The 13,346-nt window shown below is 34.8% G+C and overlaps 1 protein-coding gene across 7 annotated transcripts in view; it reads right to left on the bottom strand.

The window, feature by feature from the left end:
* Positions 1–13,346, bottom strand: part of CHD9 (chromodomain helicase DNA binding protein 9) — a 274,510-nt gene that overhangs the window by 74,776 nt on the left and 186,388 nt on the right. For all 7 annotated transcript variants that reach the window (XM_025370142.1, XM_025370141.1, XM_025370138.1 and 4 more), the window contains 5 exons: positions 10,057–10,233; positions 7,623–7,766; positions 7,252–7,507; positions 5,307–5,517; positions 2,727–2,922 (listed from right to left, as the gene is read on the bottom strand). In XM_025370142.1, the coding sequence (XP_025225927.1) occupies positions 2,727–2,922; positions 5,307–5,517; positions 7,252–7,507; positions 7,623–7,766; positions 10,057–10,233 (984 nt within the window). The remainder of the gene's footprint in view (positions 1–2,726; positions 2,923–5,306; positions 5,518–7,251; positions 7,508–7,622; positions 7,767–10,056; positions 10,234–13,346) is intronic.

The raw sequence follows: 13,346 nt of genomic DNA, 5'->3' as shown, positions 1-13,346 counted from the left end.
ATATCTTCTTTTGAGAATTAGCCTACTTTTTGATGGAATTTTTTTTTTTTCCTGATTTGAGTTTGTTGTGTAGATTCTGATTCTGGATACTAGTCCTCTGTCAGTTGTATAGATTGTGAAGATTTTCTCCCACTCTGTGGGTTGTCTGTTTACTCTGCTGACTGTTCCTTTTGCCACGCAAAAGCTCCTTAGTTTAATTAAGTCCCAGCTATTTATCTTCGTTTTTACTGCAACTGCTTTTGGGTTCTTGGTCATGAAATCCTTGCCTAAGCCAGTGTCTAGAAGGGTTTTTCCAATGTTATTTTCTAGAATTTTTATAGTTTCAGGTCTTAGGTTTAAGTCCTTAATGCATCTTGAGTTATTTTTGTATAAGGTGAGAGAAGAGGATCTAGTTTCATTCTCCTACATGTGGCTTGCCAATTATCCCAGTACCATTTGTTGAATAGGGTGTCCTTTCCCCACTTTGTTTTTGTTTGCTTTGTGGAAGATCAGTTGGCTGTAAGTACTTGGGTTTATTTCTGTGTTCTCTATTCTGTTCCACTGGTCTATGTGTCTATTTTTATACCAGTACCATGCTGTTTTGATGACTATGGCCTTATAGTATAGTTTGAAGTCAGGTAGTGTGATGCCTTTAGATTTGTTCTTTTGGCTTAGTCTTGCTTTGGCTATGCGGGTTCTTTTTTGGTTCTATATGAATTTTAGAATTGTATTTTCTAAACCTGTGAAGAATGATGGTGGTATTTTGATGGGGATTGCATTGAATTTGTAGAATGCTTTTGGCAGTGTGGTCATTTTCACAATATTAATTCTTCCCATCCATGAACATGGGATGTGTTTCCATTTGTTTGTGCCATCTATGATTTCTTTCTAAGCTGGGTCATTTTTGGGGGGGGGGGAACCACCCAAGGTAAATAACTCTGGATATCTAAATTTTATTTAAATGAAGGACAAACTAATTAATATGCATACATGTTAAAAGTGGAGACATCAGAGATCACATAAGGGCTTCATATTTTATCCTGAGTTCCTACTAAACCTAAACTTTTTATGATAAATCTTGACTCCAGATATTCTATAGAATCTAGTTTTTCTCCCAAATTACTAATCACCTTTCCATTATCTTCAGACAAATTAAATCATAAAATGTGGCTTTAAAATATATAGGGGCACTGATGTTATGCCCCTTGTTGACATTTGTATTCTATCCACATCCATTTTGTGCCATTTGGAACCCAGGACTGTGCCATTTGGAACCCAGGATTGTAAATGGGCAACTTTGCTCTAGGTGTAGAGGAAGTATAAGAGGCCAAATATGATCTTAGTCCGTAAAGACTGGATCTACATTAGCAGTCAAATAGGAAAAAACAAGTGACAGGGAGAAGTTGGGAGATTCAGGATAGTTTTTCCACTTTCTATTCAGGTTCTATAAAGTGACTTTATTATTATAAATTAACTTTCAGAACATCCACTGTAGGCAGTTATAAGTACAAACATGCATTTCAAAGGCAGACAATTATAATTTGGGTTTAACATAGGAATTGGGAAACTACAGCCTGTGGACCAAATCTGGCCTGCTAACTAAGAATGGCTTTTTTACCTTTTTAAAGGATTAAGACAAACAAACAAGAACGTGTGACAGAGATCTTATGTGGCACACAAAGCTTGAAATATTTACTAATTGAGCCTTCCACAGAAAGAGTTGGTCTCTGGCTTATTGTATTAATTTTGGATAATCTTTTGATATTTTAAAGTAGATTACATATAGTTACATAAATGAGCAATTTAAAATATGTTTTAAGCTATGTAGATTCTCAATAACCATTTATTATATTTGTTTTTATGCTTGCTTAAAAAAATAATATGGCTGGTCTGCAGGTAGTTATTTAATGGGTTGTTCACTTTTACAGATTGAACTCTACTTTTCCCCTTCTCACGACTACACTTGACTAGTTTTATAAAAAAAAAAAGTACTAATATGAATTGCAATGCAATTAAGACAATGATGAATAATAAAATAATTTCTCTTATATTTTGTTCTCTTCTCATATCCTTCTGCAAATTTAGACCCTCTTCAATCACTGTAATATTCCTATATTTCTATGTAGTCCAAGTATAGTCATTACTTATATGTGTGCCTTCATTTTCTTAAGTATTTTATTAAAAAAGCATACTATATTATGATTACAAGATAAAATTAGAATAAGTGAGTATTTATTTTTAAGGATTAAAATTCTGAAATTTTAATTTTATTACAAATAAGTTATTCTTAGAGCTTAGGTCTCTCTCAAATTTACACATTATTATTTAAACTATAAGAATATCAGGCCAGGCATGATGATGCATGCCTGTAAACCCAGCACTTTTGGAGGCCAAGATGGGAGAAATGCTTGAGTCCTGGGGTTCAAGACCAGCCTGGGCAACATAGTGAGACCTCATATCTAAACAAACAAAAATTACTGTACTCAAATAGGTATAACTTTTTATAAGCTAGTAAGACAAATTTTATAAGTCAGTGAGACACATAAAAAAGTAAAAATTTTTTGTCATGATAGTTTTTATCATAACAATTAAAATAATTTCACCTATTTTATTTGGCACAGATATTTTACAGAGAAACATACATTAGTTTGTCCAGATAAAAATACAAGATGTGGATTATCAAAAACAGTTACACAATTTTACTTTTTTAAAAAATGCATTTCTTGTTAGCCAAGGCAATTATTTACCTGAAGATCATTCTGAGGATTCCAATCAGAATCAAAAATTATACATGTATCAGCTGCAGTTAAGTTGATGCCCAACCCACCAGCTCGGGTACACAGGAGAAAAACAAATCTATCTGAATCAGGTTTACTAAATCTATCTATAGCAGCTTGCCGAAGATTTCCTCTGACTCTGCCATCAATTCGCTCATATAAATATCTATGGAATGAAATGGAATAAATTTACATAAATAATTATAATAAAATTGAAGACATATTCTATCAAATGGAAAGTCAGTTTTCCTGCAGCATTATGTTTTCTCTAAAATTAAGAAGCAATATCATCTAAATTAGTTTCTGTGACTTTATACTTTTTGGTGTTGGTGCTACGGAGAAAACAAAAACAAATATAAAGATACAAAACCTCTGAATTCCTGGATGTATGGGTAAAAGACCACTACAATGAATTTTATTTCAGAAGTTAGAATAACAAAAGGCAGTCTATTAAAAACTGCTTTGCTGATCTCACCATAATACATCACTTTCTTGCAAGAAATAAAGACTTTCACAAAGACTTTATACAAGGCGGCTATGAACGTTTCTTTTGTCCTTAATCCATAATACTACTGACTGACATACTTGCTTCTATATTGCAATCTATTAAGAACACATTGGAATGCTGTTGAATTCTTTATAGTCATTACTGCAAAGTAATTATCTTTTAACTTCCTTTATCCTTCCCCATTTAACATATACAAAACTCAAAAACTGCAAGACATCCAATAAAAATAAAATAGATAAAAATTTAGGAGCTTGGACTCTGAGTGGTATACATATGACTTATGACACACTTCTACATATGATTTACTAGAGTTTTAGCAGTCACCCCACGATTATCTCTGGTACCTGCAAAATGGACGAAAGACTTCTAATAATGTTTCTTATGAGAATAAAAGAAACTCTGAATTTTCCATGAAATTTATTACAACAGAAATTTATAAGTACAGTTTTATCTGTATAAGTTCTCCATGTAAGGAGATTAAAAAAATGTAAGAATTACTATTTTTGGGAACAGTGCAACTTAATGTTCATATCATATGATATAAAATTGAGAATAATATACATTTTAAAATGAGGCTAAAGAGTAGGACACTGACATTAAAAATGGAACCAGAAATAAAAATGAAAAATAAAAATGAACTACACAATCTCTAATAATATAAAACAGTATAGACCTTTACTTATCTATATGGGTTAAAATCTATTGAATTAAAATCTGCAAGTCAGATGCGGTGGCTCATATCTATAATCCCAGCACTTTGGGAGGCTGAGGTGGAAGAATTGCTTGAGCCCAGGAGTTTGAGACCGGCCTGGACAACACAGTGAGACCCTGTCTCTATCAAAAATAAATTAGCAGGGTGTGGTAGTGCATGCTTGTAGTCCCAGCTTCCTGGGAGGCTGAGGTTGGAGGACTGCTTGAGCTCAGGAGTTCGAGGTTGCAACGAGCTATGGTCACACCACTGCACAACAACCTGGGCAACAGACTGAGATCATGTCTTTAAAAAAAAAAAAAAAAAAACCAACAAAACAGAAATAAAAAAATAAATAAAAACAAAACAAAAAATCTACAGCTGAAATTTCTGATTCTCTTTTACATTAATATGTTACTATCAGATGGAATCCTAATGGTCTGTTAAATATCCTATGATAATTAGCCTATTATATCCTAAATACTGATTAGACAACATTTTATTTTATTTTATTTTGAGATGGAGTCTCGCTCTGTCGCCCAGGCTGGAGTGCAGTGGTGCGATCTTGGCTCATTGCAAGTTCCAACTCCTGGGTTCACACCATTCTCCTGCCTCAGCCTCCTGAGTAGCTGGGACTACAGGCTCCCACCACTGCACCCGAATAATATTTTGTAGTTTTTATTTTTTTTTCAGTAGAGACGGGGTTCCACCATGTTAGCCAGGATGGTCTCCATCTCCTGACCTCGTGATCTGCCCGCCTTGGCCTCCCAAAGTGCTGGGATTACAGGCATAAGCCACCGCGCCCCGCCTGATTAGACAACATTTAATACTATCCTATTGTGATGTACCAATAAACAAAACAAAAAACACACATTGAAACAAATCAGAAAATATGAAAGCATAACAAATTTTATATAGTATATAATAAAAGTCCCACAGCTTAAGGCTCTAATTATAACAATGAAATAGATCCAAAGGTTCTTGAATCACTTTTTTCAGTTTTGAGGATGACTGCTGTAAATATGTCTATTTAAAGTTTCATCTACAAGGTTTATTAATCAAGTAAAATGTACATTATTAAACCCATTCCTGGGTCAACAAATCAAATATTTATTTGAAAGCTTTTCTTAATTGGACTCCTCAGGCACATCTAATATTGCAACATATGCAGGTTAGGAAAACATAACACACAATCCTAAACAATCTTTACTTACAAATTTGAATGCATTATTCTAATATAGGATAAAAGAAAGATATGAGTAAAGTTCATTTACATTACAGTGCTGCACAAATCTTAATAGCACAAACTTAGCATAATTCATAGTATAATTCAGTGGATTATAGTATGCTTTACCTTTTATGTATGAGATAGTCCTCTAGGATGTCAAGGCAGCGAACCATCTGAGAGAAGATGAGCACTTTATGACCTCCGGCTTTCATTTTGGGAAGCAATTTATCAATAAGGACCAATTTACCAGCAGACTGGATCATTGCTTGAAGATGAAAATCAGAAGCAGCTGGATTATATGCATCTCTAAATTCTCCAAGTATTTTCTCCTCAGCACCTGTCAAAGAAATAGGAGAAGGTAATAGCAATGCACAAATGCAGGAAATTCCCAATTGCTTTCCTTTTAATCAAAATTAGTGCTCCTGTGTGCTTTTGTAACATAATTTTCGAATGGCATGTACATTGCTTTTATTAGAATTATTTATGCTTGTTGCTGAACCTTCACCAATACCAGACTGTAATTCCATTGAGGACATAAACAATGTCTTAAACATCTTTTTATTTCCTCAGACACCTGGCATAATACCTTGTATAAACTTAAGTTTGCTAAATGTTTAATCAATGCTATTAGGGAAAAAATAAAACTGTGATCCTAACTCAGCTGGTAAACACATATATTTTTAAACATCTAATATTTAAACAGCAATCATAATAGTGGTCATCACTGAAGGATGATCATAGTTGAGCTGGATGTGTCTATGGGCATCTTGTTAGGCATCAAAACAAGGAAACAAGAAAAAATTAAGGCTAGGTGCAATGTCTCGTGCCTGTAATCTCAGCACTTTGGGAGACCAAGGCAGAAGGATTTCTTGAGGCCAGTAGTTTGAGACCAGTATGGGCAATATAACAAGACCCCATCTCTACCAAAAAGAAAAAAAAGAAATCAGCTGGGTATGGTGGTGCATATGGCTAGTTCTAGTTACTAAGGAGGCTGAGGCGGAAGGATCAGTTTCCAGGAGCTTGAGGCTTCTGTGAGCTATGAACACACCTCTGTACTCCAGCCTGGGAGACAGAGTGACACTGTATCTTAAAAAACAAAAACAAAAACAAAAACAAAAGAAAAAACAACAAAAAGAAAGAAGAAAGGCCGGGCGTGGTGGCTCATGCCTGTAATCCCAGCACTTTGGGAGGCTGGGGCGGGCGGATCACAAGGTCAGGAGATCGAGACCACGGTGAAACCTCATCTCTACTAAAAATACAAAAAAAATTAGCCGGGTGCCGTGGCAGGCGCCTGTAGTCCCAGCTACTCAGGAGGCTGAGGCAGGAGAATGGCGTGAACCCGGGAGGCGGAGCTTGCAGTGAGCCGAGATCGTGCCATTACACTCTAGCCTGGTGGACAGAGCGAGACTCCGTCTCAAAAAAAAAAAAAAAAAAAGAAAGAAGAGAATAAATTAAAATGAAAGCCATGTTACAGGTCCTTAATGCATACTTCCTTCAGATAATCCAAATCAGAATTAAAGAGGCTCTCCGTATTCCTTTCCTCAGCCTGTCTGGCCATAAGAGAGTGCTATAACTACAAGAGACTTCAGCTGTCTTGAATGAAGTGAGTAGAGAGGGGTATATTCCCAAGAATAAGTGAACAACTCAAATATTGTACAGAGAGAACACTGGGAGAGAACCTGGTAAGATCTTAAAAAGTAACATTATTACAGCACAAGAACTGAAACACTAACTGATGTATCTAGACTGGAAGGAAACCAGGAAAAAAATGGAAATGCAGAAGCCCCCAAAATGGGTTTTGCTGTCTTTGCCCATGAGGAGGATTAAACAAGCGGACAAATTCTAGTCCAAATTATACTGAACAAACTGCTGCTGAACATAACCTGGTGTGCTAACATCAGTCACTGTAACGAAGTAGTTCACATTGCCTCTGATTCTGTAATACTTGTAATTCCTTAGACTATCACAGTAGAGAGTCATAACAGCCACTACAGCTGTAGTGTGTTCTGTTTATTTATTCATTAGTATTTGTTGCAAGAAAAATGTATTTGTTATAATCTTTCTTAGCTACCTTTGATAAGATATGGATGATTACAGCATTTCCTGAGCTCCATCATGGTATTGACCAAGTTAGGTACATTAGTTTGTCCTGCTCCTTTGGATAAAAAAGAAAAGTTCTTTTCCAAGATAGCCCGGTAGTATTTCTTTTGAATATTAGTAAGTTCTACTTCAATGATGGTTTCTTCTTTAGGTGCCAACTTCTTTTCCACATCTTCTTTTAATCGTCTCAACATCATTGGTTTCAGGATAGCCTGAAGTTTCTGTACCTGAATGAAAAATGATAAAAAGACATATAACATAAGTGAGCATTTAATGACACATACAAAATAATTACAATGATAAGAAATGTGATGAATGTATTTACAAAGAGCAATAGGATACCTGTTCCTCTGTTTTCAGATCCCCAAATTCTTGCATAAATGTTGATTCAGAAGGAAACCTTAAGGGTTCAAGAAAGTGAAGAAGACTAAATAGTTCTTCAACTGTATTTTGGAGAGGTGTGCCAGTCAAAAGCACCTTGTGTTCCTACATAAAGTGAGAACAATTCACATCAAACATCACAGTACTATAATTATATGAAAGCTGACTTAGGTCATCAAATGTTCAATATGCAAATATTTTTCTGACTATATATATATATATTTTGTTTGTTTGTTTAGAGACAAGGTCTTGCTGTGACACCCAGGCTGGAGTGCAGTGATGCCATCATAGTTCAGCATTACACGTACAACATAATTACAATGATTAGAATAAATTACAGTGGTGCCACTGTAACTTTGAACTCCTGGGCTTAAGGGATCCTCCTGCCTCAGACTCCCAAGTAGCTAGGACTACAGGTATGCACCAAAACACCTGGCTAATTTTTACATTTTTTTTTTTTTTGTAGAGATGAGGTCTTACTATGTTACCCACCTGGTCTCAAGTTCCAGGTCTCAAGTAATCCCAAAGTGCTGGGATTACAGGTGTGAGCCACGGTACCCAAACTCATAATTTTCAAGAGTTAACTCAAAAAACTACATCTCTACCCACAAATCTTTAGGAATGTACTTTCCCAATCACTTTTTAAAAACTCTGTATCATTCTGAAATACTTCACTTTGTATGCTATTCATGCCTTTAAAAATTCTAAATAATTTTAGAAGAAAAGAAATCAACATTCTAAGAATAAAGAGGGCATTTTTTCTTTTGTACTCAAACATTCTTAGTATGGTAATTTGTACACCAAAGAGTGCTCATTATTTATAATTTGGATGATCATCATTTAACTCTTCAAACATGAATGAATTATCAAATCACTGAAGTTACAATACAAGAATGTAAAGGGCTAATTGAAACATGCTTTGAAACTAGAATTCCTTAAAAATTAAACATAATAGTAAAAGAAGAAAATGAACATAGAATATTTTTAATGGTAGTACAAATTATTTAAAATTTTATTTGACAAAACCTCTAAATTCCCATGCTAAATATTTGTATATGCATCTGTGAATCTGCATATTATGTATATGGTAGCAAATGGCCTAGAAAGATAAACAGGAAACCATACTGGAATGAGGTGTTGAACTGGGTGTGTGGCATAGATAGACAGGGAGTAAAAAGGAACACTTTAAGTTTTTACAGAATGTGGTTCTTTGTATTTGAATTATTTGTTCAAGTGCTCATGTAGTAATTATGTGAGCTTAATTAAAAATCAAAATGTTTAAAAAATGCTTTCATTTGAAAGAAGCAAATAACTAACAAAAAGATGACTATAAGAAATCCCATTATTAATTATAACCAACATATGTTAAACATGTAGAATTGTGTAGGACTTTTTATCATAAATGATCTGAATAATATAACTTCGGTAAAGGGGCTTTCTATTAAGGAATTTATGGCTTAAAACTTACGGTCTTGGCCGGGCACAGTGGTTCACGTCTGTAATCCCAGTACTTTTGGAGTCTGCCGAGGTGGGCGGATCACCTGAGGTCAGGAGTTCAAGACCAGCCTGACCAACATGGAGAAACCCCATCTCTACTAAAAATACAAAATTAGCCAGGCACGGTGGCACATGCCTGTAATCCCAGCTACTCGGGAGGCTGAGGCAGGAGAATCACTTGAACCCGGGAGGCAGAGGTTGCAGTGAGTGGAAACTGCACCATTGCACTCCAGCCTGGGCAACAAGAGAGAAACTCCATCTCAAATAAACAAACAAACAAACAAACAAACCCAAAAACTTATGGTCTTATTTTCTTTTAAATAGTACATTCTCTATAGAGGTCTTATTTTAAAAATTAATTACTAATGCTTTTTGAAGGAAAGAACTAAAAAATTTGAAGTCGTAGGAAACAGAATCTTTTTCTTACAAATTAAGGCCAAAAAAAAAATCTGTATTATCATAGATAGGATTCAGATGTACTTATACTCTAAAATTAAAAAGAAAAATTTTGCGGCCGGGCGCGGTGGCTCAAGCCTGTAATCCCAGCACTTTGGGAGGCCGAGACGGGCGGATCATGAGGTCAGGAGATCGAGACCATCCTGGCTAACACGGTGAAACCCCGTCTCTACTAAAAAAATACAAAAAACTAGCCGGGCGAGGTGACGGGCGTCTGTAGTCTCAGCTACTCGGGAGGCTGAGGCAGGAGAATGGCGTAAACCCGGGAGGCAGAGCTTGCAGTGAGCTGAGATCCGACCACTGCACTCCAGCCTGGGCGACAGAGCAAGACTCTGTCTCAAAAAAAAAAAAAAAAAAAAAAAAATTTTAGTATTAACTCTATGACCTTTTACTACACATCTAATAAACTCAATGGTCATAATGATAATATTAAGTTACTTACCAGATTCATGAGTTTCAGGCCCTCTAAGAGTTTACAATTTTTATTTTTTAACCTATGTGCTTCATCAATAATCACACATCGCCATTCAATTGCATTAAGCTCTCCACAGCCTCCAAGAATCATTTCAAAAGTGGTGATGATAGCTTGGAATCTGTAAGCTCCTCGAATGATACGCCCCTAGAAATGATCAAATATAATTATTTGCTGGAATATTTTAATTGCATATTTTTATTCCTGTCAAATGGTATCTGATAACAAGTTATAAAATATTTCTAATGAAATTTTTACATATGCAGACACTCCCTTACAATGAAAACTTTTATCATTGAAACTGTATTATATTGCTATGTTCAATAATGTTAAAAATTATGCCAACATAATTATATTATTAATAATTGTATCCAAATGAGTATTTCTTGGTAAAATGTTTTATGATAATTTTAAGAATTATAATAATTTTAGGCAAGAAATAAATCATGACAAAATCTGGCCAATGAGATTTCAGTATTAGTTCTTATTACTTACACCAATGAGTTCAAAAATATAACAGCAAATAAATAGCGAATAATAAGCCATCCAAATACTTTATTCAGCAGATATTGAGTATCCATGTGCCAGACCCTGTTCTAGCTGCTGGAGATATAGCAGTAAACAAAACAGATAAAAATAATTATCCAATTACAACTTATATTCTACTGAATCAAATGCAGGACACAGTTATTAAGAAAATAATTTTTTAAAAAGTAAATTAGAGATAAGGGCTGTGGAATAAAATAAAACAAGGATGTGGGATAAGAAGTATAAGGTTGGAGGTGACCACTGCAGTTTTATATAGAGTGGTTGGGAGACCATTAGTGCAATGTGATATTTGAGGAAAGATCTAAAGATGAGGGAAGAAGTCATGTTGATATCTAGAGATCTATAAATAAAGCATTCTTGGTAAAAGAAGTAGTAAGTATGAAGGCCCTAAGGTAGGAGTATCTTTGGTAGCATTCAAATAGCAAGAAAGCCAGAGTGTTTGAAACCCAGTGAGTGGGGGAGGCGATGTGGTCAACTGCAGGACTTGAAAACTGTTATACAAACTTTGGCTCTGAGCAAGACACTATTGAAGGGGTTTGTAAGAAATGTCCTGATTTGACATGTATTTTTTAAAAGTCCCTTTGGCAGTTGTGATGAAACCTGTCTGAAGAGGCCAAGGACAGGATCATGGAGAACAGTTAGAAAGCTGCCATAGCAATGCAAGCAAGAAATCTTCATTGGAGTTCAGAGAAGTGGTCAGTTCTAGATACATTTTGAAAGTAGAGCCAACAGGATTTTCCAATGGTTAAGTATGGAGTGAGATACAGTAGGGCCTCAAATTTACCTCTAAAAATTTTAGCTTGAACAACTGGAAGTTCATGTTGTTATTTACTAAAAAGTAGTTGTTTTGGATTTTGATTTTGTATGTTTTAATTTTGAGACCTCTATTAGACATATCCATGAGACCGCTGTTAAGACGTATCTATGTACATATTTAGTAGGCATTTGGATATGACTCTGGAATTTAGGAAAGAGTTTAGAGTTGGTGATACAGGCTTAGGAATTTCAGCAGTACAGATGGTATTCAAAGTTACGTGTATGAATCAAATCTGTGAGATAATGAGTATAGATACAAAAGAGTTTGAAGACTGAGCCCTGGGTTACCGCAGAGTTTAGATACAGGGAAGATAAGAAGGAACCAATAAAGGGGGCTTGAGAAAGAATAAGTGGTGATGTAGGAAAGGATGAAGTCTTGGAATCTAAGTGAAGAGAGTGTTTAAACAGGGTTGAAAACATAAGCTATTGGGTATTAAATGAAAAGAAGGGATAAGAACAGTTGGGTATTCTGACATAGATTTTAATTAATGTTAACCTAATTAATTTTAGATTAGTTATTATTAATTGTGTATACTGGCCATTAAGTTGAATAAGAGCTGCAGTAGAATATTATTAAAATAGGTATAAATTATATCTATGACATTTATGCAGCTCTAAAAGCCTGGGATATAATATATTCAGTTAAGCTGATGTCACAGTGTTTAATAACAAGGGCTCTTGAATCTGACTGGTTTGAGTTTATTAATCTTGGTTTTGTACTGTGATTTTGCAGCAATCTACGCAACTTCTTTAGCCTCAGTTTCCTCATGTGTAAAATGGAGATAATACTGCCTATTTTACAAGGTTGATATTACAAAGATTAAGTGAAATAATATGTGTAAACTGTTTAGCATAATGCCTGGCACATGGTAAATACTCGATAAATGTTTGTGGTTATTAGTTTATCACTTCTATTACTTTTCCCAGGGCAATTTAGAAAAATTTTAGCATAATTTTAGTACTACTGTTATTTCAAGCTATTTGATAATGTAAAAAAAACAGAAGTTAAATATTCACTTAATTTATATGAAAATATATTTGAAAGAGTTAACTCTAAAAGTTATTTTTATATTTGAAGTACAGATCTATTTATCTCATTACAGGAGACATCTTTATCTTTTGAAATTTAAAACCTCTTTAGGTAACATATATCTAGAATTTGTAACATTTATCATAAAAATACAATATTTAATATATACAAATCAGTTTATTACATATCAAGGATCTTCCAAGTTTTTGGCTATCATATTTATGCCAAACTCATGTGACACATACATTAAAATTGTAACTTTGTTAAAAATCTCTTTAAGTCTCAAGATATTAGTTGTGCTTTCTGTAAAAAATGAGAATGTCAAATTAAATAATTTTTATGACAACATACAGCTCTAAAATTCTACAAATGTATGAGTAAGAAAAACAAAACACTAGGCCAGGTGCAGTGGCTCCTGCCTGTAATCCCAGCACTTTGGGAGGCTGAGGTGGGAGGATTACTTGAGTTCAAGACCAGCCTGGGCAACAGACTGAGACCCCATCTTCACAAAAAAAATAAAATAATTAGCCAAGTGTGGAAATGCACTCCTGTAGTCTCAGCTACTTGGGAGGATCACTTAAGCCCAAGAGTTTGAAAATGGATAAATTAACTGATTTTGTTCCTGTTCCTCATTTTGCTTCCTACTTCCAAGGTTGAAACAATTACATTTATACGAAATTAAGCACCTATATAATTAATTATTCTTCAAGTGAAAATAGTCACCTTTGCACCTTTGGAGTCCATGATACCTTAATTAGATTATAGTTTGATTCTTTTCCTTTTTTTAGGGAAAGGGTCTTGCTGTCACCCAGGCTTCAGTGCAGTGGTGTGATCATAGCTCACTGCGGCCTCAAACTCTTGGGCT

This window comes from Theropithecus gelada, chromosome 20 (assembly GCF_003255815.1).
Source record: "Theropithecus gelada isolate Dixy chromosome 20, Tgel_1.0, whole genome shotgun sequence".
Classification (NCBI taxonomy): Eukaryota; Metazoa; Chordata; class Mammalia; order Primates; family Cercopithecidae; genus Theropithecus; species Theropithecus gelada.
Note: the sequence above shows the minus strand (reverse complement) of the source record. Positions and strands in the feature narration are given on the sequence as shown.